Raw genomic sequence first — 26758 nt, forward strand, 5'->3', positions numbered from 1 at the left:
AGAAATCAGACATTCAAAAGAATAATGTTTTAGAGGAGCTGCTAAAACAAACTAAAGTAACATATAAAGACAAACCACACAACAGAGTGAATGAGTAGTCAAGAATATTTATTCAAACATGGATGTTAAATCTGACACACAGTTATTGTGAATAACCAACTATCATGATCTAGAAGCCTGTGGTTCCTAACACCTGAAATTAAAACATTATTTTTACCACTGACTTAACCAGCCTCTGCACACATGATATGCCAAATGCACTATATGATATACAGTAGTACATGAGATCTACTCGTCACCGTAATATACATCACAACAAACACCTATTGCTTATCCAAAATTAGTTCGAATAAAAAATGTTTCTCACAAAACATTCTGCGATTGAAGGTTGCAACTGGACTAAGATGAATCAATTCTGATACCACCCCTGAAGCAGTGGTCGGTCAAGCTTTCAAATTAACTCTGACTTTTTCATTTTACATTAATCAAATAGTGGACGCTTTACAGCACATTCAACCTAACAAACCTTGAATTCTTGTTCTATCTGACTGCTTATGATGTCTGCAGTATAAGCAGGTATAAAAAATAAAGATAAAAAAACCCAGTATTTTAAATGTTACCTGGTGAGCAGCAGAATTATTTTCTGTGCAGTGAGATAAAGTGTATAAGATTATTTTACTGATACAGCAAAGAGCATGCACTATTTTTGTCCTACACTACACTGGATTCATGCCTGTAGATAATGGTAGTCCACTGAGGTGAACAGAGCTACAACACTCTGCCATTATCCCTGAATGTACTTGGCAAGGTAACATTGTTACAGTTTTGTGGCATGCAGTGTCTGAGGTTGAAACCACCAACCTTCTTGACCGACTCTGTAACTGGGAGAGAGAGACAGTCTGAACACTCAGATCTTCAGGCTCCACTGCGAGCTTTAAAACCAACATGGTTGGGATATTAATATTGCACTTCGAGCTTTTGTGCTTTCAGCAATATGGACTGTTTGAACACAATCTGTTTTTAAAAAAGCAAACATGCTTTAATAAGCCAGATCAGTTTTCAAAATATTCGGCATGGAATCGTTATGTCTGACGAAATGTCTGACAGTCAAGTTAAATTCAAGTTGTTACTGCACACTGTTAACATTTAATCATACAACTTCACAGAACAAGACATCAATGACCTGAGATCAAGATATTGTTTAAAACTAAATATTGTCTTCAAGCATAATGACTTTTGTGATTTCTGACATAACGTCAGCTGATAAAAAAGAATTCACAGAAACAATACAGTTGTGATTTGGATGAATAAACAGTTCTTTTTTTTTCAAAAACAGTACAATGTCTTCCAATACAATAAAACGCCAATGACCTAATTAGACTGAAATTTGAGCTGTCAAGATGTAGTTACCTTGCTAATAATTTCAGAGGGAGGCGAACGTTGACCTCTTACACAGCACTACATACAAAACAAAGTTATCTTCTTCCATGTTTGATTGTTCTCAGAGCAGTTTTGACTTCTAAATAGATACTAATATCCTTAACTTGCAGGACACATCACTAAATACACCTTACCAGGATGAACAACTCAACGCACTGATGGAAAGTACATCCAACACTGGAAAGAATGCCAAAACATAAAATGCCCAAATTAACCCATTCGTTTACGTTTTCCTTCCAGGGGAGTTTTCACCTTGTATCCCCCAGTTAAACAGAACTGTCATTCATCCATATTTACCTGTGTCTGTATGATATGAAGGGCTTGATAGTAACACTACAACAGACAATTTCATGCGCTGGTGAAGTGAGCTCTTCATGACTATAAACACATGATTATTTTCACTGAAATTATTTAAGTCCAGGTACATAACAAAGCCTTCAGTAACTGGGCTCCTGCTGAGCATCTACAGCATATTTACATATGTTCAAATGGTTACACCTTTGAAATGATTAATCATGTTGTCCATCAAATATACAACTACGTCTGGGCTCTCTGTACAGTTTTGTAGCCAACATTTAACACAAAGATTTCAACTATTTTAAAAACCTGTGATGACTTTTGACTATGTTGACGGGAAGTTACAAAAAATTCTAACATCTTTTTAAAGCAATATTGTAAGTTGTTACACAACCATATTTCTAAAACTTGGGCTTACTTCTAGACACCAAGTACACAGACAATAAACGGGTAACTCCTTGTCCTTATTTTAACACCTCAGCAAGTTGAAGATTTGATCAGTAAGTATTAGTCATATGAAGGCATGAGAGCATAAAATACAAGGAGAACTCCACAATGACATAACCTGTGCGTCACAACTCGTGAGTAATGTCAAAACCTCATAATGACAACTGTTTCACAACAACCAACCTTCATCGAAAATAACTGGTTAGCATCATTTATCAAATTTACCTGGTTGTTTTGTTAATGCAAAAAAACAATAAAGGAAAGACGTGTAGTTCTTTGTTTTTTTCAAACTGGACAAAATGCAAAATTTCCAAAATTTATCATTTTCAAAGGATGACTAGTATAAAAAGAAGCTTATTGCAAACAAGTGCTCCAAAATTGTCTGTGTTTTCTTATGAGAAAATATTATTTACTGTTTGGTTGTTTAGCACCTACAACCAATCTTCGATTCTTTCAACTGACTGGAACACCACTTCTCATGAGCAACAAGGTTAAAGTTGTTTTGGTCGGGTACATCAGATTTGTGATGCTCTCCAAATGGAAACATGCATACTTTAATCGTTTGGTTTGTGTAAATAACCAGTGTCATTAAGTACATAGACATACGTATCTGCATGACAATTACAGACCACAAAAGGAATACTCATCCCTTTCTGCTTTCAAACTACCCCCAGGTAGTTCAATGTAAGATTTCCAACTGTTTCCTAGAAATCATTTTGTCAGTATCAATGCATCTTATTTTGCATGCTAAGTCAAATATGAAATTCAAAACATGAGGGAAGGGAACCTGTGATTTTTTTGTGCCAATATTTACAATGTCATGAAGGTTATATACAAATGCAGTAAAAGTACACAAAAGGAAGTACAGAATGGCATAAATGCAATACATAGCATCAACATATCTAACAGTGAAAATGAGGATAAAACTTTGCATTGACAACTAGTTGATGCCATCAGTTGATGCCATAAATGGGACATCGTTTTCAACAGTTCAGAAGTGGGTAAAATGTTTTTAATGCCACTTGGGTCAGTTGTACAAACAAGAGAATCATTTCATAAGCCACAAGACCTGGAAGAAACTAGCCATCATCTACCAGCTAAGAAGAATTGATTACAATTGATAGTATCTTGATTTTGGGAATTTTGGACTTGCATGGCCTTTGCCAACAACAGGAGTACACAATGAAACGTTTTCTCTCTTTTACTTACCAAGAAATAGCTATTACACATTAATTTCATGATATAAGCCAGGTACAATGTATGGTGCTGTTTGGAAAGTATTCAAGCAAGGAGGCATTGAATTATCCGACACGCTGTATAATCCAACACAAGAATTGTCTTCAAACCTTGTACCCATGTGGGGAATCAACCCGGGTCATCAGCGTGACGACCAAACACTTTAACCACCAGGCTACCCCACCACCCCATATGATTATTGGTAGCAAATTAACTTGTTGTCAATAGCAACTTGGAATTAATCAATAAGAATTGTGAAGCAAAATGTATCTGTTCTTCCTATGTCTTAATTATCTTGTATTCAGAAAACGAAGTAACATATATTACCCCAACAAAGTAGGGGCACTGTAAATAACACTAGAGCTTATCTGTCATGGCATGTAGTATAAAGAAAGAGCTGGGTGGCAATCAACCCCTTTTACAGAGTATAGCTTGGAAGAGGGTGAGAGCAGATGACTACACAGTAGCATGATGGGATGGGGCCTGGCAATGTGGACGATCTCATCAAATGCATGAATGAACCGCAAGCATATGCTCAAAATGAAGTAAATACACCAAGAACTAGCACAGTTCTTTTCCATTACCACAAGCCAAATCACAATGGGTATAAGGAATATATTTTTGACTGCATTCCTAGTCTGAGTCCACAAAGGAGGTGGAAGAGTGGTGGTCTTGTCTGTGTTTCCTGTTGTACTGAGCTGTAGGTAGACTGGGAACAGAAGCATCATATGAATGTACACTAGGGAGGGCGGGCTGGACCTCAGTCAATCGCTCTGATGGCTCCTTCATGGATCAAGTCGAGCATAACTGGAGGAGCCACACTGTCATACAAAGTTTCTTGGGTGTCTGTATGTGAGTGTATGGTGACTCAAAACAATTATTCATGCCAGACCATATTTTACAAAGACCGATCACTAATCACTTTTCCATATGATCTTGAAATGTCATTCAAGAACAGAGTTTGCTGATGGACCCACTGAAGAAGTACACTGACAGCACCTAGACTTGATACAAGTCAAATAACTGTCAGAATCTGTAGCTTGTGTGCAATCTCCTCTAAAGTCTGTTGTCGTCCTTGATTACTGATGTTCTACAGATAGTTCAGTTTGTACATGTGACTCCTCCTCCACACTCATCGGTCCATCAGAAGGCGAAAACCTGAGAATGTGGTATAAATAGATATCTCAACTGTACACTGTTGTGCGGACTCCTGTGAAAACTATACAGAGGCCACTGCTGTTGTCGTGGGAACGACGACGTTGCCAGGCATCACATAGTCGCCAATCATGAACTGCTGACTTACTGGGTAGTGTGCCATCCCACCGCTGATCACGTTCTGAAAAAGCAAAGAGCAATTTACTCACTTTTCAATTAATTCAGTAGTAAAGGTTCAAGAAGCTATATCACTCAACTTTACATAGGGATCTTGTCAAGTTGCATGAATATCCTTATCAAAACTTAGTAGCATAGTTGTATTATGAAGCATTGTACAAAAACAAAAATGGAACACAATGATAGTGGTGGTTTGGTCAATTGAACAGTCTAAGTAAACTTAGTCTCAGTGTATTTCGTTACACTCAACCAATGAGTCTAACAAAACCTAGTAAAAGGTCGCGTCAGGTAACCTCTGAGCATCCAATGACCGCCCAGTCAAATATGAGACAGTTAAATAGATTTAACCAATCAGACAACGGCTACTATTTAGGAATCGTAGGGACTTTCAAAATATTCACTGTCACTAAGCAACAAAGCAATTGATCATGTTTTGTCATAATCATTCACAAACATTTTGGGAGCACTTGTCTGCATTAACAATATTTTTCACAAAGCTGGTTTTATCTGAGCACAAGCACATTCCAAGTCATGACTGATTTTATCTTAGAGATTCCAGGAAATTTATGCTCCTAACATACTAGTCATCCCTTAAAGATGTTAGATTTGCAATTGCATTTTGGGCAATTTGAAAACATACCAAAAAAATTTTAAAATCCCCAAACCAAAAAAACAAACAAGAAAACACGTTTTTTTTCCTTATTGTTTTATATACTAACAAACAAAGCCAGGACTAATAGATAACTGGATTTCCCATCTTCCTAGCTCAAATGGTTGTCAAACTAAGTGAGAAGTACAGGAGGATAGTGAACCTGTTAATGTTGGGAATCAGAAACCAAATCAACTATCAATTATCAGAGAACTTGTGGTAAACCATTATTGATTATATATATACCAATTTTAAGAGTTTTCCCCAGATTTTTGTTTAAATTAATGTTAATGTAATTACTCTATTTACTTATTCAACAAATATTTATCAGCATATCTCATTACATTCAAAATACATGCAACATTTCTTCACAGACAGGTTACACTAATATTTATTGTAGTGATTAATACAATACCATGAATACAATGTACATAGTTTCATCCTGTTGAATGTATGTTTGTGAATATGTCAATTTGGTTAGTTTACTTCATTCATGTATGTCATACCAAAACAAAATCCTGATTAATCAAAATTGTGTTTTTCATATTCAACAATTATTTTTAATCCTTCTTTTCATCAATTTTCATTCATCCGGAGTGAGTGAGTTTAGTTTTATGCCACACTCAGCAATCATTCATCAGGACACTACTAGAACCATAAAGATTTAACCTGTTATTCTGAACATATTTAATCATTAGACCAACACTGTTGTGCATGGTTAAATGAAAGCTAAAGCAGAAACAGACAAGTTTTGTGCAACTACAGCTCAATTTGTACCACCGATTATGTTACTTTACTACATATATTTGTTGTTAACACTGCACTCTCTCAGTAGGCTATGACTGTTGTGCATGGTTAAATGAAAGCTAAAGCAGAAACAGACAACTTTTGTGCAACTACAGCTCAGTTTGTACCACCGATTATGTTACTTTACTACATATATTTGTTGTTAACACTGCACTCTCTCAGTAGGCTATGACAGCAGTTATTAAACAACTTTGTTTACACCAGACAAGCCCTTGACGGACATCAGAAGCAAGCCCCATGCCTTCAGGGTGCAATGACACCAAATGAATTTGCTCCACAACCTCAATAATCAAGAGGCCTAAATGACAAGCATCAGTTGCTGACAAGCACCTCTAACGTAGGATTCCCACTCAAATATATACACACACATATTTCCATACAGCGAAATTCATAAATGTTTGATTGTTTGAAGCTTTCATGAGAAGCAGCTGGGTGAGTGAGTGAACATGGTTTTACACCAACCTTAAATACAATTACATTTATGCTACTCTACTGTCCTGACACGCAACTGAGAGATGCCAACATTATTAAAAGTTTTGGAGAAATAAAAAAACAAGGGTAATAACTGCATGTGGAAAAAAGTAACATTAACAGCAATATGGAATGCATTTTTGCTTAGACATTATGCATGTAGTAGAAAAGTGTGGACACACTTGGAAAGTATTTAGCGTTCTCAGAACAACAATCGAGTGTTAAAGTTCCAAAGTAATATGATTGTAAATGCAAAAATTCACTTTAAAATATCTTAACCCTCTGCTCTAATGGTTAAGGATGGGGATTTGTAATCAAAGGTTGCATGTTCGAACCCAACTTACTTCAACTACATTTTGAAACTAATTTGACTAATCATGATGTACTTAAATTGGCCTCGTTTCCAGCACTTATTACATGACATCCCTGAGGAAGCACATGGTCCAAACCTGCATGCACATCAGTCTGTACCTGGCCACCATGTTGGAGAGTTGCTTCACCTTACTGTCTGCAAATCACTACATGTGAAGGAACAAATGTAAGTTACTTTCAACTCATATCATTTCTAACACCATTGCTTTATTATCATTTGTATTAAAGTATTACTAGTAAACAATTTTTGCTAACAGTTTAACAAAATGTTGTTCAAGTGTTCATTCATCCATCTTTGTATAATTTCAAAATGCACTGTAAAGTTTGTTAATGCCAAAAGTAAGTAAGTTCAGAGTACATTAATGAGCAAAGATAATGGAATTGTTTTTGCTGGTATTGTAGTTTTTAACTTCATCAGAGTTCATCAATGCTCATGAACTGTTCTCATCTGGCCTGATTCATTGTACAAGTGTTCTCTCAGTCTGTGTCACAGTTTCAAGTATATCATGAGTCAAATTGATAAATTGTAACCAGACACAACTGTAATAAAGTCTGATGCAAGCATTGGGTCCTTTTGTTCTTGCACCTGACTTATTTTCCACCAGCACTGATTTTTATAACAAAATGTTTGATGTTAATGTATACTGGACTATTTATCGAAGAGTGACAAATTTCAAAGAATGCTAGCACTACTTCGTTATTCCAAAATTTAATGGCTACATTATCAGCAGATATGCAATGAAATCCAAGTTAACTTGCAGTTTGAAACCATAAGTGGAAACTATCTAGTAGTCCACAGACAAGTAAGATACCATTCTTTGATTGCGCAAAATGAAAACTGACTAGTCCCAGGCATCAGACAATGGGATTTTTGGACCGTTGGATTATGCATGTATTTAAAAGATCAAGTGATAAAATTGCTTGGGTGTTTCAACTAATCAGCAACCTTGTAGGACTGAGTAGTATATATTTCAGCAATAAAGGAATTGAAAATATGATCATCATTCATCAGCTTAAATCTCAATGCCAAATAAATAAATAAATAAATAAATAAATAAATAAATAAATAAATAAATAAATAAATAAATAAATAAATAAATAAATAAATAAATAAATAAAAATTTAAATCTGCAAGAATCATAATTAGGGACAAGACAAAGTGAAAATATATACTGTTTAAGTTGATCTAGAAATCAAAATAAGAGCACCATACTTCTTAATGGGAGACATCCCTGGTAGCTGTGTGCAAGCCTTCAAAGTTAATGTTCTGCCTGGCATATTGTACTCATTGTAAGCAGCATACAGCAGCCGCGGTTTCGAACACAAGCCATACAACCACGTTCAGTTTCAGCTTGCTACATGACGTGTCGGCACAAGCATGAAAGCACAACTGATCAACCATCGCACCCCTGCATATAAACATATCCACCATACTGCTGGAAATATATTGTCTGGAACATCTGACTGTTAATTCTGTTTTCTGCCTCAAACATTCATACAACCTTTCATAAATACTGAATTGCTCTCCGTGCAATCCTCATCCACAATGAGGTTAGTGTTCCAGGTATGGTAACTTTAACATGGAAGCATGTTTCAAAGTAATGTGTATGAACTAAAACAAGCCAACAATACCACAAAGTACACCAGGAAATAAAATAGACACCAATCTACTGAGCAGAAAACTACAACTGAGAATAACTTCCATGCAATTAGTCACGAAGGCAAGAAGCAACGCCAAACCAAACCAAACTGGGAACAGAAATGAGAGTAATGTCATGCAAATGGATTAACAACTACAAGAGCTTGGAGCTATTGATCTTTACTACCACTAGGCCTACCTGAGAGTTTGTGAAGTTGATTGGACTTATACCACCACCAATGGAGGTCCGGTGAGCGTTAGAATTCGACACTTGGCTCCCTACGCTTGGAATACTGCCAGGGTTGATAGGGGCAACGACATTCGCTAGAAAAAAAATTTACCATAAAATAACTACTTTACAAATTTTTCCTTGAAAACATTTTGTAGAATTTCTGCCCATTTATGTATGCACAAGATGAAAGTAAACCCTTTGACTGAGGTGTAACTACAAGCTAGATGACAACCTTGACATCAACTTCATGAACAAGTGCAATATTATATGACAGTTCTACTGACAATACTAACAGACAAGGAGACCCAACACAACATGGTGTTCTACGGCTCTGATCCTTCCAATTCATATTTCTAGTGAAACAATTTTCCAAGATGAAGATTTTTTTCTTCACAAAAGCAAGACCACAAAATCAGAAATAACAATTCTATCACAAACTGCTATATGTATGTTCACATCTGTAACAGTAGCCTACAACAGCCCACAAGAGTACATTTTTGTACAAAACATCAACCATCTAACACTGAAATCAAAACTGTAGGAAGTACCATAAATGAAAAATATTTCACACACTATACAATGAAAAACAAGCAGTAGAAAGTCATTGGGCAGCGTTTTGTACTGATTTGTAGAGTTGAAGGTTTGATTCATTGTGCCATAACAGGGTGCTCTCATAAAACCATGTCTGAGAACATGTGCCGTTCCTCTTTTCACAACATTACAAGAAGGACAGTTTGGAACATCATGAGAAAAATCCTTAAAGAAAACAGTAAAAAGACAGTAAAGGCTTTTTATGTGTTCTTGAGGGAATTTTCCACAGGAATTATTACACGAAACATGTTTGTCAACCTGTTTGCTTATATGAGTTTGACACAATTACATTTCAAATTTTGTGGATTTCAGATTTTATTTTTCCCTATATATGATTCCATTCAGTGCTAGTTCATCTAAAAACCATTCTTTAAAAAATGCTGAGTTGGCATTTCTGGACCTGACAAACAAGTGATGGATAACAAACAAGCAGAATGACACAGGGATTATCATCTTCCTGTCACCCATGTAACCAATGGAGCAGTACCAGCCCCTACCTTAACTCAGTAACACACTGGTTGTATACTCCCCAGGGAGTAGAGATTGATAATATGATGCGACTCTGAAATCGACATCCAATGACTGAGGGTAAAAATACCAGAGCCTTGTGCATGTACCATTTGTGTGGATATGTGTGCTACATATATTCAAGCTACACTATCCTCTGGGACCACCTGATTTCCAATTTACCATGACCAACAATGATCAAAATGTAATACTGGCAACCTCATAAGCAATGAATCTACATGTAAACATTTCTAATTTCTCACCTTTACACAAATAAGAGGAAAGAATGAGGTTATCCACTATCCATGCCGGATAGTCACAACCCTGATCTTCCATACATAAAATCAGGATGTCCAGGCTAATAATCGATATTCGCCCTACCGCCATCTTTAGTCTACACAATCTTGGGAGTATCAGATCATCATAGTATGTTGGCCCAGGACTCCATCCAAGAAAGCGATCTTAACAGACTATTGCCGGCCAATAAAAACATGTGAGTGAGACACTAAGAAGGTTTCTGTTAACATGCTGTGTAAGTTTGATATATTCCATACTTAGGTTATTTAAGTTAAAACCATTAGCATCAGAATCGTGCCAAAAACCTTGGAACCCAATCAAACCAAGTATTCAACTCCAAATTATACATTCCTGGCACTTCTTAGAGATGGGACAACACTAGGGCTGCAACGATTCACCAAGACCTTAATTAAATTTGATCTGATTTTTGTCTCTCGATCCCATTTTCTAGTTGTTTCTTCTAACAAGTACAAGCATCCAATTTCATTTAACCGTAAGGGTCAGCTTTTTAAGTCTGAAAATCACTGTCAACTTGGTGATGTCTACTAACAATTCTCATTGCATAATAAGCCCTGTGTCAACGATTCATGTTTGGCCACATTTCAGTGCATGAAACTGCTCCAGTTTGTGTGCAAATAATTTATAGAGGTATTCAAATTTAAAATCCAAAATTTTTCAATAAATTAAATCTGATCATTGCAGCCCTACTCAACACAGCATTGTATTTAAACCTTTCTCAATTTTATACATATGTTGAGTCTGACTGCTAAGACCGCTTTGATGAGCATGAGCCTGACAAACATCCACCATACATTACATCATGACTCTTCACTGCGAAAACTGCCTTAATGCAATCAACAAGATCGACAATATCTTCAACCCACATCACACACTACCAAGACGAGGAATACAAGTGATCGTGCACATGAACCTCTTGAGCAAAACATAGTCACTTTCACAAGAACATAATAAAACAGTATGCTGTAATCACTGACAGAGACAACAGCATACATTACTTACATACTGCTATAAGATTGGTCTGTACAGCTCCACCCTGCTGTGTCAGTGTCTGGCCCTGGTCGACAACACCATTCATCAAGCCGTTCATATACGTTGAGGTTTGACCTGCAACAAACACCGCATTCAACCATGTAGTCATAGATTCAACAGGAACTAATCACTGCTTAAAGCTTTAAGCTGTGGGCATTACAACAATTTTAAAGTCACAGATAATCTTTGTAGTAGTTTGCAGACAGGAAAACAGAATTTTTGCTTCAACCAATGGCTCAAGCCCAGTGTGTCACTTCACTACATTCCATACTACGGCAAAATTATGTCTTCCATAAACACAAATCAGCTTAGTAACACATTCCAGGAAGTTTCGTGGATAACTGTTTTGAAAACCAATTCACTCATGTTTGTCATTTAACACTGAATCAGAAATATTCCAACTGTATGAATATCTATAAATCACATACGGACACAGATCAGTCTAAATAAACTTAACTTAGTCTCAGTTTATGTCATTACACTCCACCAATGAGTCTAACAAAACCTAGTAGAAAGTCATGTCAGGTAACCTTTGAGTGACCAATGACCGTCCAATCAAATGCTAGACGGTTAAATAGATTTAACCAATCAGACAACGGCTACTATTTAGGGATCGGAGAGACTTTCAAAATATTCATATCAGTGACACAGATCTCTCCAGACAAAAATCTGCATATAACAAAACTATTTGACCTGCAGTATATACGATTTGGGGTATCTGTTGACATGGTTACCATTAGCTAATATTTCCACAAGATGACATCCTTGAATATTGCCAAAAACACTATTTTCAGCAACTCTTTACTCTAAGTTGTCATGGTTGTGTGTACGCCGTGTGCATCATATGCTAAATAGCAATCGGAATCGTTCGGGTACGAACCTTTTCAAGATAACAAGTTCAAAAGGTATGTGCGAATGTCCACTTTCGCGATATGGTAAGCTGAGTTCTGATTGGTCAATCTCAAAGGTTACCTGACGCAACCTCCCATAAGGTTTTGTTAGACTCAGTAGTGGAGTGTAACAAAAAGTACTGAGGATAAGTTTACTTAGACTGGGACACAGACTATCTAGTACTAATTACTGTCAACAACATCCTAGCCATCCTGTTAAAATTTTACAGCATCAACTAAGTCACATGTCCTGACCACTCAATGCAGGTGCTTGCCTGCATGGGTAGATAGGAGCCAAGTCTAAACTGCGTCTCCTTTCACAAAGCACTAAGGTGCTTTCAAGTCAAAATGGCAACCTTAGTGCAGTGTTAAAGGAGGTACTTAGGGTTAACCTTAGGAGGTTGCTTGGTGGAGGGAGCCCCTTGATTATTTGATGGCAGTCAAGGTTGAAAGAGTTTTGAGACTGTCCACACTTTAATGGAACACTGCTACCAACCTAGTCTCCAAGACGGACAACTGGGCCTTAAAAGACAGGCATGGGATACTTGGGACTGCTTCTAACTTTGAGTAACAACGAGAATCTACTGTGTGAAGAGTGTGGGGAAACAGTGTAGCAAACTCACCTGAACCAGATACACACATGTAGTGCATGCACACCTGTAGCAGATACAATGACAGCAGAAATAGTACTCACCTGCTGAAAGAGTTTTCCAGGTCATATCTCTGGCAGAGGATGAGCTACGGCCGAAGGCGGATGAGGCGAACTCACCTGTAGCGAGTGTATTCCAGTAAACATCTGTGGCAGATGCGGAGTTACAGCCTGGAGGAGGCTGTGGTGGCTGACCAGTGTAGCGGAAGAATGGATTCTTTAAATCTAGCGTGTTGGTAGACTTGCTTGAAGTTCCTGGTATGTTTAGTTCAATATCAACATCATAACTTTGCCTGAAACACAAACAGCAAGTTTTATAACTCAAGGGAATTTACATCCCCCTATGGGGCAAACAGTGATTCAAATCTGCAATCACACTTTCATGTACTTTCAAAGGATGTTACTCTGCTCTGTCAACTTAAGTGACTCAGACCACAGAATTCCTGGACTACATTCTATCTTGGGCCATAGGAATAAGATATGTTGGCCTCAATGCTTGCTCACTTCTGCAAACTTATGATTTAGAGAATCCTCAATGCTGACTTGCCCATAAAAGGCATCTTCAAGAGCGAATGAGTATGGTTTTAATATTCAATATTCCACCAATACCACAGCTGGGACAACCGAAATGGGCTCCTGGTACACTAGAGTAATAATCTTAATTATACAAATATTACACAGATAAGAAGCATGATCAGTCTCACCTGGTGTTGCATGTGAGTGTCACCTTCCCCGTGAGAGTTTGTCCCTGCTTGACTAGGACTGGGGACTGCACCAGACACCGTACCTGATACCAGTGAGTCAGAGGTTCCGTGGGAGATGTCGACAGCCACACAGTGTTCCTGCAAGGACAAAATTATAGTTTCAAACCAATACATTACCTAAGCTCATCACATCACATTCTAGAATGAATAGCCACTGTACCATCCCAAGTGACATCAGGCTGAAGACTTCAAGCATAATCACAGTGGGGAACACATGAGCTTCATGCAATGTATCTATGTGGTGAATATCTTAAAAGACAGTAGACTACCAAACTGCCATTGAGGCATTAAACAAGCAAAGTAAGGCTTGTAAGGCTCTGCTTGTAGCAATATCTCAGGATTATCACCAGAAATGGTCTTCAAATAATGTACCCATGTCAGGAATCAAACCCGAGTCTTCAGCGTGATGAACGGGCACTATAACCATTAGTCTTGTAAATATGGGTAAGTTGCAGAGTCCATATGATCTGAGACTCAACTCCGTGGTGAAAGAAAGTCTCAACATCAGAATACCATAACAAACTGAGATCCCTGAACCTGCCCTAATTCCTCCAGTGTTCGAAACATATTTTGATCTTAACACCAGTGAATATTTAGTGTACAAAACCGGAGCCACTTGTTCCTTAAATCATATGTTCATTGTTGCATGTAAAAAGGGTATGATTCAGCAATATTCCAGCATTATAAACACTGGGGACACGAGAGAGTGAGTGAGTATGAATTGACATCACTTTTAGCAATATTCAAGCAATATCCTGGTACGGAACTTGGTGAGTTGAGTTTTATGCCACACTCAGCAATATTCCAGCTATATGGCGGTTGTATGTAAATAATCTTTACCAGACAATCCAGTGATCAACAGCATGAGCATTGATCTGCGCATCCAGGAACCAATGACGTGCCACTCAAGTAAGCGAGGTCCAGTTAGTCACCTCTTACGACAAGCATAGTCAGCTTATATGGCAAGCATGGGTTGCTGCAGGTCTATTCTAACCCAGACTTTCAAGGGTTGGCAAGGAACTTAAGAGATTAGATTCACACATTGTACCTTGGTGGGCAATTGAACCTGGGTATCTGACCTGACAAGTGATCACATTACCCACTGGGTTATCGCACATGTTAACAGACACTTATAAGTGTTGTGTACTCACTCGGAGCCAAAGAAGGCTACATCAAACCAGAAGGCCAACCCATGGACCATCCCAGTCGACATCATACTGAAAGTCACTGGAATCTCCATCACGTGTAGGTCGTTCTCGTCTGCCGTCTGGAAGTCCACAACATATTTGTTGGACTTGGCCATGCATATATGGATGTCAAAAGTATCCTGAAACAGTAACATTATATCTCAGTAATCAACCACTTCATCTCAAGAAAGTTGTGGTGTTTGAAGATAAAATGTCATAAAGAACAAAAGCTATAGAGAGCCAACATTTCAGATATACTTACAACAATAGGCTGCTTAAAATATTCTTCTACAGAAGCATTTCGTAAACTCGTAAGGTTGACGCCGTGGAATGACTCTTGATACCTGAAGCAGAATAAACAAGAGTCATCAGAAGATGACATATCCCCCCCGCCCCCACATATTTGAAAGCACAAATCATCTGACAGTTACTTGATGTTTTCTTAGATTAAGTTTGAATCGTTTCCATGGAAGTCATGAAAAATATAAATGCCATATATCTGTAAACAGCAAAAGGCACCACTTCAAGATCTGGAAAACCAGGAAAAACAAAAATGATAAAACATTGTAAATAGCAAAAGGCACCACATTGTGGGCTGCTTCAAATATCTGCCAAGTCTTGCTGTAAGATATTGAATAGTTTTCGAGTTGTGCTCCGGAAACAAAGCCCATCCTTCCACTTTGAGAGAAAGTCAGAATCGTTTCCATTGAAACTGGGAAAATGATAAATCACAAAAATCTGTAAATAGCAAAAGGCACCACTTTAGGGTCTACCCCTACATATCTGCCAAGTTTTGCAGAAAGATATTTAGATGTTTTTGAGTTGTGCTCCGCAAACGCAGCTCAACCCTCCATTTTTAAGTCCAAAGCGTTTCCATTGAAACCAGGAAAATAATAAATCACCAAACTCTGTAAATAGTAAAAGGCATCATGTTGGGGTCTGCCACATATATCTACCAAGTTCTGCTGACAGATATTAGGAACTTTTTGAGATGTGCTCCGGAAACGAAACACACATATTACTTTTGAGAGTATGTCCGAAACGTTTCCATGAAAACCGAGAAAATAATAAATCACAAAAACCTGTAAATAGCAAAAATCACCACTTCGGGTCCTGATTGATATATCTACCAAGTTTTGCAGAAAAATACTGAACGGTTTTTGAGTTCTGCCTCGGAAATGAAGCCCACCCCACCATTAGACTAACACTAAAATGTTCCATGAAAAACCAAAAATAAATAAAAATGCCAAAACTCTGTAAATAGCAAAAGACACAACTATAGGTTGAGATTATTATATCTATCAAGTTTGGTCTAAAAATATTGAACGGTTTCTGCATTACGCTCTGGAAACAAAATGATTATGGATGGATCGATGGACAAACGAGGCGTTGACTTTACCCCTCCCCACATTACATGCCAGGGGGATAAATATTATCTCATTTCATGTTCAATTCCATGTAATTTCATTGCAATTTCAATTTCACTAAACCTTCTAAAAATGGTACAACACTTTGCTTTGTAAATGAGATGGCTAACACTTTCCTCAATGCATTTTTCAACAAGAAGACACAGTCATCAATATCCCCTGCATTACCTCCAATTTCAGTCGAAGTCAAACTTGTTGTCATGGAAATGCCAAAAATATTTTATTCAGAATTCCAAAACTATCCAAAGGCACCAGTACACCACTATACCAATCTATGTGTCAAGTCTGGTGAAGAAATATTGAACTATTTTAGATTTCTTCTCGGGAAAAGACGAATGGGGTGCATTTTATTACTCCCCGCAAAACACGTTGCAGGGGATGATTAATTATGAAAGGAGATGCTCATAAGAACGTCTCCATTGTCAATTTAAACTCAACTGAAAGTGAAAACAAGCACCTTCAACTGTTTCTGTGTCTCTATCCTACAAAATCCCAGTTTCGCTATTAGAAATTTACAAAAAATGACACAGGGTAGTGATTCATCAACAGAAAGGTAGGGAATATGAATATGTGTGATGAAAGTTGTCTTCTAGGGCACAATTCACATCACATGCATTCTATCAGACAACTTATCTGGCCATTTCATCATATTGACACATTCCAATAAAACACTAACATGATAATCATTCACTTACCAGAAATTTGCCTTGGAATACTGCTCCATGTATAGTGACTCGTCTGTGAATGGTGCTATATGCAGGTCCCCTTGTGATGGGTACATTTTTCCTGAAAACAACATATCAAACAGTATCATCAAATATTTGATTAAGAGGGACTCAGACACTTAGCCTAATGAACACATTTCATAATTTTCTTTCGAAAATGTTTTGAAGCTGTAGCATAGCCCAAAGCCAAGAACAGAAAAGACAACTAGTCTGTCAGTGTGAGTGAGTTGAGTTTTACGCAGCACTCAGCAATATTCCAGCTTTATGGCGGCGGTCTGTAAATAATAGAGTCTGGACCAGACAACCCACTTGATGACATGACAACAACAACATGAGCATCAATCTGCGACATTGGGAACCGATAACGTGTCAACCAAGTCAGTGAACCCGTTAGTCGCCTTGTATGACAAGCATATTCGCCTTTTATGGCAAGCATGGGTTGCTGAAGGCCTATTCTACCCCGAATCTTCACGGGTCACTAGTCTGTCAAGTCCCAACCTAATGAAATCACAGTTTCATACATGTAGAAATCAGCTTTACAATAGCTGAGTGTCATCTGGGTTGTCTACCCAGGTCATGTATTATTATTTGTAATCCAATAAAAGCCCAAAAAGGCATATAATTGCAAGTAAAAATACACATGCATTTATATGAAACATAGAAACATATATTGTATCATTGTATATATTCTCAAATTTTAATCTAAAGTGAGTTTTAATACTTTGACTTTTAATACTTTAATACTTTTTCAATATGAAAAGGTGTTCATCTGATGTCCAAAATGATGTCAAGTGTTCATGATATACATTTTATCTGAATGGGTTGGCGAGTGAGTGAGTCGAGTTTTATCAATATTCCAGCAACATCACGGCAGGGGAGAGCAGCAATGGGCTTCACACAATGTACACGTGGGGAATCGAACCTATGTCTTCGGCCAGACACGCGAATGCCTCAACCACTATACTACCCTACTGCCCCATATCTGTATGGATCAATGCAAGCCTGTCAGACACCTTTTAAGACAAGGATGTGTTTCTGAAGGATAGTTCTAACTGGTGGTGTTCAGATTTATTGAAATAATCAAACATTGGTAGCAGTGACCAAACTATTGATCACATTTTCTTATAATCTAACTTAAACAATTCTGGAATTACTGTTTGACAGTCTGAAAAACTTGACAATAGAACATAAACAATTCTGGAATTACTGTTTGACTGTCTGAAAAACTTGACAACAGAACATATCTTAGATGTTGTAATTGCCTGAATAACATTTTTAATCTTACAAAACTGTAAAGTCATCAGTGAATATTTCTTAAAGACTCCGGGAGGTTTCTGTTTATGATATATTAGTCATCATTTAGTGTAGCAAGTTACATCATTTTACATTGGATGCAAAGGTTGCATTTGCAATTTGCACAGTTCTTCAAAAAGACACGAACAGAGAACCACTTTATACTTATCTGCACAAAAAACCTGAATAGGAAAATCTGAAAAAAATGATGCTAACATTTGTTTTTCTTATGACAGCTTGTTGGTAATGAACCAATCATCAATTGTGAGATTTAAACCAATTCCCTACACCAATTGTAAGAAGGATGTTCACAGGTCAACAAAGTATAGTACAGTACCTCCTGGTCTCAGCCACTTCTTCGCATGCAGAAAGCTCTCCAGCATTCTCTCATTAAACAGCATGTACCCCATGGGCTCCGAGATGATCAAGTCCACCTGCTCTGGTACCTCTACTTCCTCGACTTTGCCAGGGATGACAATTATACGATTGGACAAGTTGTTGGTTGCTACCAGGGTCTGCAATAATTCATTTGTGTCTCGCTTAATATCTCTCAGCCATCACCCAAGCTATACTAGACAGTGCAGTCAAGACATGTCCAGCAATTGATGTTATGAACAGTAATCCACAGAGTACATGTACTATAGAAAGCAATGTGGCATATTAAAAGAGAATGAACACATGGTCTACAGTGAGTGAGTGAACAAGCGAGTGAACGAGCGAGTATTGCATTACATGCTTTTAGCAATATTCCAGCAACATCACTGACGGGAGATTTCTGAAATGGGCTTCACACATTGTGGCCATGTGAGGATTCAAACCTTGTTCTTTGCACATACTGTATTATCTGATGATATATGAGAGAAAGTCAATCAGATGAGCCCAAACACACACCCATCTTTACCTCCAATGGTCTCATATTTGTTCTCAGCAAGATTCCTTGCAACTATATGGTGTGTGTCTGTGAATAACAGCCTAAACCAGACAATCCAGTGATCAACAACATGAGCACTGATCCATGCAGTTTTTGATAGAATGACTAAGATAGCAAACCTGACCACCCAATCCCATTAGTTGGCTCTAGCATATGTCACTGAAGACCAAGCAATCATGTTCAAGCCACTCTCTGACATGGAACGTAAGACTCTCTCCCCTACCTCACAGTGTTGGGCCATACTGCTGGCTTCAATGGCATACACTTTCTTAGCACCGCCCTGAATAGCGAAAAATGACAGAATTCCTGACCCAGCGCCAACATCAAGAATAACCTGCGGAAGAAAGTGACACAATACAGGGTAAAATCAATTACAAACATTAGTTTCTAAACATAGTTTAAACCTTAATTCAGTGATATTACAATACCGAAACATAAATACTAAGAATGTTACAATAATGTTCATGTTACAAATTGATTTCTCTAAACACTGTGGGCTAGTACCTTGTCCTGGAAGTCTGCAATATTGGCCAGCATTGCTCTCTGGTAGGTGGATGTACGGATGTAGTCCTGCATCATATTTTGCTGCTGGGATAGGTAGCCATAGAACTGAAACAATCAGACACTTGGGTGGCTACAGAATTGAAACAATCAGACACGATCCAACATACAGGTAGCTACTAGCTACAGAACTGAAACAATCAGATACACAGGTGGCTACAGAATAGAAACAATCAGACACATAGGTAGCCATAGAACCGAAACAGACACTCAGGTAGCTACATAATTGAAACCATCAGACATACAGGTAGCAATAGAACTGAAGCAATCATGTTTTCAGACATCTACAGAACAGAAACAGACACATATGTAGCTACAGAATTGACACGATCCAACATACGGGTAGCTAGTAACTACATAACTGAAACAATCGGATACACAGGTGGCTATGAAGTAAAACAATGAAACATACAGGTAGCTATGGAACTGAAACAGACACAGTTTTGGGTTGCCCAGACAAGGTGAGTGAGTGAGAGAGATGAGTTTTATGCCACACACTCCAATATTCCATCCATGTGGTGGCGGTCTGTAAACATTAGAGTCTCGAGCAGACAACCCAGTGATCAACAACATGAGCATCAATATGTGCAACTGGGAACCGATGACAAGTGTGAACCAAGTCAGTGAGCCTGGCCACCCGATCCTGTTTGTCACCTCTTGTGACAAGCTTAGTTGCCTTTTATGGCAAGCATGGGTTGCTGAATGCCTATTCTACCCCGAACCTTCACAGGTCGCCCAGACAGGGCCAAACAAACCTTTAACAAAGCACTATCTGACAACTGGTAAGAACAATATAGAAACAGAAACGTGTAAGCATATGAACACTGGCTTCCAGCCTCTTTGGTTCAACAATGTTACCTGGAAGTACTGCACAGCTGATGCTTCATCTGTTCTGTCATTAAACACCGACTTGGTCCCATTCTTATATTCCTTTAATTTATGTAGGCATGCCTTCATTGCTGCAGACAGAAACCATACATTAACTGTTGCTGACAGCAACAACCTGTTCTACACAATAACTACATGAATAGAAGCTGATCAGTTGGTTTACAGCTTACGTTTTGCTGATTTCACTAATCATCAATTGTTTTTCGGCAAAACATAGTAGCCAGTTTCATTAAAAACTAAATTCAAATTCTTTTCCGAACTTAAAGTAATATGTGACAGCAACATAAAAAATTCAATACAAGGAAACTAATCCCCAAACACTTTGGCACGTCGATTTTCAATGTAACTGGAAATCCTGGTGCTAAAAATAATCACAATTGCATCAAATCATAAACTGCACAAGAGTAACATGCAATGGCAATAATTTCATCGGGATTTCTTATGCAATCTGACATATCACCAGTTACACACACTGTATGTGACATACAGTTAAAACTGAGGGACAGAAGAGGAAATGCAAGTGTATATTACATGGAACTATTTCACCAGTAATCCAAAGTAGTATTAGACTTCAGAACAATTTGATGAAACTAAATATACATGCCGATGACCTTAACACTAATATCCTTCAGCTAACTGCCTGCTGTTCCACAATAATAGACAATATTTTAAGTACACATACTTAAAGCTCTTCTCAACAACCATATAAACCAGAAACTTTCTGCCAGAGCCTGTATTTTTCAATTCAAAATTTCAGTTCAATATACCCTCAACACTGATGAACATGATTTATTCAAATCAGTCTTGCTATAGAAAGCCAAAGTAAATTATTCTAAGTCCAGGTATCTTCTACTACAAAGTGCAGGTAACATTTTCCACCACAAATGCATGAGAGCAGTGTGACTGGCATAAATATAACGTACTTGATAATCAATGCTCAATTTAGTCCTTTTCTACTTGCACTGGTGCAACCCAGCATCAACAGGTGCTGCTGCCTAGTTATCAGCCTAACTTGCCCCAGGTGAAAGTCAACTTCTGAATAAAACATCTTAATAATTCAAAGCATATTTCTTTCATTATCCACTGTAATAAAAGTAGTCAAATGTATCTGGTGCATCTTGGTTTTTATCTTAGGTTGCACATGGTGCAACTAGGTTAACATCTCTTAAATCGAGCAAATAATTTTTCTGCTATCATGTTTATTAGATGAATCAATTACTGGAAACGAAATGACTTAACGCATTTAGAAACTGGATGAACATGAATACATGACACATTTTTTACAGATGACAATATGAATAAAAAGAAGTTGTTATCCATAAAAAATATGTCACATATTCATTAAAAGATGGTTTTAAAGAGATCATAAACCAGTAATGCAGACACACTGAGCACACAAACTTGTGACATTTCATGGAAGGCCAGGGGGCCAATTTGTAATAGTTCATTTGTAATGGCGGACCAGATGTTATATCAAGCGGAAAAGAAATCAAATTAATGAATGAAAATGTCAGTTATAAATCAACCACCAAATTAAAACATCCTTTCAGAAATCAAGTAACGTGATTTTTTGGGTGACAGCAAAGTTGGCCATGAATATATATCACTCTGCTGATGAAGAATGTCTGCTGCCATTTAGAACATGATTGTTGACAACATGGCGCAGCCAATATGTTGATGGTGCAACATGATTAACTCACTTGGCTGCATCTGGTAATGCGAGCAATGAATAAAGGCAAAATCTTCCTGTGATTTATCATATAAATGCAGCAAGAATGATAATATGACGCACACAAAATCCATTATGCAGAACTACTTACCATGTATACTGGAGAATCGGATTAGGAGTGATGTCCCATCATTGGTGACACTAACGCCCATCTTCCCCAGTCGTGAAAACTCTGTATCTTTGTTGATGCTCACCGTGGATACTTCTACTTGACCTGATGAGAAATTTATTGATACTACAAGTCAGGGTCAGAGTTACAGGTCAGAGTTACAGGTCAGAGTTACTGGTCAAGGTGGTAGCAAGTACCAGAAATACAACACATCCTAGGATTGACTGACTTCAAATCCTTCTTCCTCAAGTTTTCCAATTTGGACATAACTCATTTCACCACAAATCAGATCTTGTTTCAATTAAAGGCATAATATATCAATATTACCATTTAATCCTGATACGGAGTTGAATACTGGCCTTTCAGCAAGTCTAGAAAAATTCATAACACAAAAATCTACATTTCACTGATAGAGAAGAGTTACTTATAATATTATCCCTTTGTTAAATTTGGTCTTCAGCATTACATACTTATATTCGGTTTGGGTGACAGACTTGCCATGTCATAGTACCCCAAAGTACAGACTGTAAATTAGTACAATGACAATCAGTGGACTTTCTGTTAAAGAAGTAAATCTTCACAAACCACCATGATATACCTGGAATATTACTGAGCAGCCTGGGTCTTGCTTAACAACAGTCAGTCAGTGAGTGAGTTTAGTTTTATGCCGCACTCAGCAATATTCCAGCTAATGGCAGCTAAAGTAATGTCGGAAACAGAAAAAAAATGTGTTTAGGCTCTGTTACTCCGTATCCTTCAAATTTAAACAAATACAAATCAGTTATGTCGAAATAACCCACTTTGGCCTAACTGGACATTCAGTGGGATGTGCAAGAGGATATCCAGAAAAGCATGCTTACTTGTAAAATCGGGCCAAACTTAGAAAAATGTAAACAGCTGATGATAACATTAGATCAGACTACAGATGTCAATCAAGCTGCTCTGCAGTTATGACGACATACCAGTCATATAATGCATGCACTGCCTATTGGCACAAGGAGTCCTCTCAAACTCAAAGATGTTTTTCGCCTTTTCATGGGTGTTATCAACAGGACTGAATAATGCTATGTACATGTTAAGACATGCTATGTACTTCCCTACGAATTACCATGTCTTAGCCGATATATCTACATCCCAGCCCGACTGCAGCCATAGTCTGCTTCGCCCATCCAGGTTTTGTTTTTGAGACGACCCCCTTCTACCTGTTTCTTTTCATGGTGATAGTGAGACTCTATGGTCATTACATTCTTCAGAGATTCAGCATGATAGCTACTATTGTTAATAATGAAGCTAGTGCCCCTTTTAATATAATATCATCGGCTACTAATTTGCATGCAGCCATGCCCTGTTCCAAATAAGTCGCTTTGGACTTTAAAAAATCCTCATTGCTCATTTCTGCTCTAATCTCTCCTCAGCAAAGTCCATTTTCCAAGTTTCCTGTTTCACTACCACTGGAACTATAGTTAGGTTGAACTAAGTTAACAGGTATTTCACACTTTGACAAATCAACTACATAAACTGTTGAGATAAACACAAAAAATCATTTTTTTCCTATTTCCGACAGTACCCAAGTGTTGGGAACTGGTTGAAATCTCAATTGATAACTGTTTCATTACCAATAAACAATCATCGAAAAAACTTGGTTAGCTTAATTTTTCAGATTTTTGTAAGACATACACATTGTCAGGCCTTGACATTATGACAACTTCTATGTTTCATCATCAAGTGTTTCAAATACTGAAATAATAGTTCCAAAATCATTTGTGTTTGATTATGAGAAAATGTGTTCGTTTGCTTGGTCATTTGGTCACTGCAACCATCTTCAAATATTTCAATTAACCTGAATAACACAAACGACTGCAGTCCAAAAATAACACAGTCTGGACCAAACAATCCAGTGATCAACTACAGAAGCATATGAAACTGCACACATCTGTTTCAGTATTTATTAATCTTTATATCCCTCTGCGTGACTGATGCAAGGGAGGTAACTCAGATGCGTTGTCTTTAAGGAAGTGTCTGAAAGAAGTTATTTACATCATGTTGGGTATCTATGGGACTCAAAAACGTAATTGATGGATTCCATTGTAAATCTTAACAAAGGACATCCAAGATAAATATTCAATATTGAACATAATAATGTTCGTTTGAACAAGAAAGCTGAATTCACTGTATATTTCAGCTTGTAAAACATGCAATAGCACAAATAGGTCTCGCTCATGTTTGATTAGTATGCTAAGAATTTCTCAAACCTACCACACCAAAACAAACTTGCCAATCAATCTGAAGCACGCACACTTCATCCCGACATCCCGATCAATAAAAAGACAGTACTGTACAACAAACAGAGCTCAAGATAAGATTTAGCTCATGTGGGTACTATACCCATTGTATTTTTATGGAGTGGGTATTATTGATGTTGAGTGGGTATTTCATTTCCGTTACCCACTGCTTTCAAATAAATAGGTATTTCAGTGATTTTACTCACGTAAGTATATGTCATTCAGTAAGTTTACAAAGCAGGTTTGTACTACCTTATTTCATACCTAATCAAAGCCAACGTTCATATAATGGAAATGACTTCATGAAATAAATATGAATCACTCAACCTACAGCTACAGAGCAACTTAAGAGCAATCAATGTCATTTTCATCACACCAATGATATTTAGATGCATGTTCCTTATACATATGTTTTAAACTATTTGTATATCTAACATTTTAAATGCATAATTGTCACCCAAAAATTATTTTTCAATGTGTAATTGGATATTTCCCATGCTCATCTGGGCTTCTGGACAAATAAAAAATTGAGCAAGCTCAGAAGAAAAATAATGTATTGAGTTGCAGCGAATTTTGAAATAGCAACAATAACAGAGAAATATGCATGTGTTCAGGTATACTCGGCAAGAAGATGTGTAACAAGCTACATGATTATTAATATATCTTTACCAAAATTCTCCACAGAAATTTTCATAAACAAATGGCATATGCCTGAAAGCAAGCACTGGCAGCTTTTCAAACAAGAAAATCAAAGCGTGTCCCTATGCCTTAAATGTGAAACTACTAAAGAAAGAATCTACTGAAAGAAAACTTTGCTAGTTTTCATGATTGTAAAGCTATTCTGAATTATTTTGTTGTAATAACTGACATCGCCAAGAAAATTTGGCAAAATCACTTGAAGTAATGTCTCCACATGACCTAAACTGATATCGTCTGCTTGCCAACTAACAATTCTACACTTATACACACAAAAATATCAGAGGTGTCAAGTCACTATTTGATCACAGGGATTAACCAACAACATAGTTTTACCCATGGTAATAAGATTTGAACACTGGAGCTGCCAATACTGCAACAAACATATCTGGGGCATGAACTATGGTATGTATACAGGATGGAGCAATGTTGGTTGTCGGAATATTAAAATGAACAGTTGAATATAGAGATTCTAGGAACAATCAAAGGGTGAAAAACACTTAATATTACTGTGTTATGCATTATCTTCAGCATTTCAAATGGACAATGTACACGGAACAGGCAATAGATCGATCAGAATAAGCTAACTTATTACAAAATAACACTATATTAACGTGATTTATAAAATGCGTGTTATTCCTCAATAAATGACCATGGTGAAGATATACGTGTGGAAAGAACTAACATTCAGCTACAGCTGCACGATGGGTGAATGAACCATATCTTAAATAATTCAACCATCAAGCTAACATAAGACATATGCGAGAATATTGTGTAATAGCAATAACTGTGGGATCCGAAGTGTCTTTGTTCTGAATGATCCAGCAAAAGATGACAAAGTGGCGCTGTTCAAACTTTATCAGCAATTTTTCATCAACCCGTAGTACTAGGAAGTACTTACCATTGTAAAATGATAAAACTACACTTTCAGTTTGCCGTGATATTTCCATTCGATATGGGACCTCCGATGTGCAGTCGAACTGACCATTTTCGCTCCAAGTCGCAAGGAGCACGTTGTCAAACACAGTCGCCATTTTTGGAATTGAAAAGGAGGCGCGGTAAAATGTCTAAAAATAGCACTACCCGGGTCAGGCTTTAAAAAGTTGACGCAGGAAAAGGAAAACGAACCAAAACACATATGGTCAGAAAGTCAGTCGGTGTGGGGTGCTGCTTTATCAAACTGGCATACAATGTATAGACAGATGGACAGGTTGTGTATTTGTATATGTCTGTCATACAATGTATATGCACACTATATGC

At 37.5% G+C, this 26758-nt stretch overlaps 1 protein-coding gene across 6 annotated transcripts; it reads right to left on the reverse strand.

Moving 5' to 3' along the window:
• Window positions 1-91: 91 nt before the first annotated feature.
• On the reverse strand, window positions 92-26536 carry LOC137290789 (histone-arginine methyltransferase CARM1-like). Of its 6 annotated transcripts, none has more exons than XM_067821915.1 (14): window positions 26400-26536; window positions 22503-22625; window positions 20653-20753; window positions 19738-19842; window positions 19457-19567; window positions 18640-18817; window positions 16980-17070; window positions 15120-15201; window positions 14822-14997; window positions 13611-13748; window positions 13027-13199; window positions 11338-11442; window positions 8890-9014; window positions 92-4756 (listed from the first exon to the last, which is right to left on the reverse strand). In XM_067821915.1, exons 1-14 carry the CDS (start codon window positions 26530-26532, stop codon window positions 4640-4642), a joined length of 1758 nt encoding a protein of 585 aa, XP_067678016.1. In that variant the 5' UTR covers window positions 26533-26536; the 3' UTR covers window positions 92-4639. The 6 variants fall into 6 exon arrangements, with proteins under 6 accessions (XP_067678016.1, XP_067678015.1, XP_067678020.1 ...); XM_067821914.1 differs by having other exon boundaries at window positions 12952-13199; XM_067821919.1 differs by lacking the exon at window positions 8890-9014.
• Between the last annotated feature and the right edge of the window lie 222 nt (window positions 26537-26758).

This window comes from Haliotis asinina, chromosome 7, assembly GCF_037392515.1.
Source record: "Haliotis asinina isolate JCU_RB_2024 chromosome 7, JCU_Hal_asi_v2, whole genome shotgun sequence".
Taxonomy (NCBI): Eukaryota; Metazoa; Mollusca; class Gastropoda; order Lepetellida; family Haliotidae; genus Haliotis; species Haliotis asinina.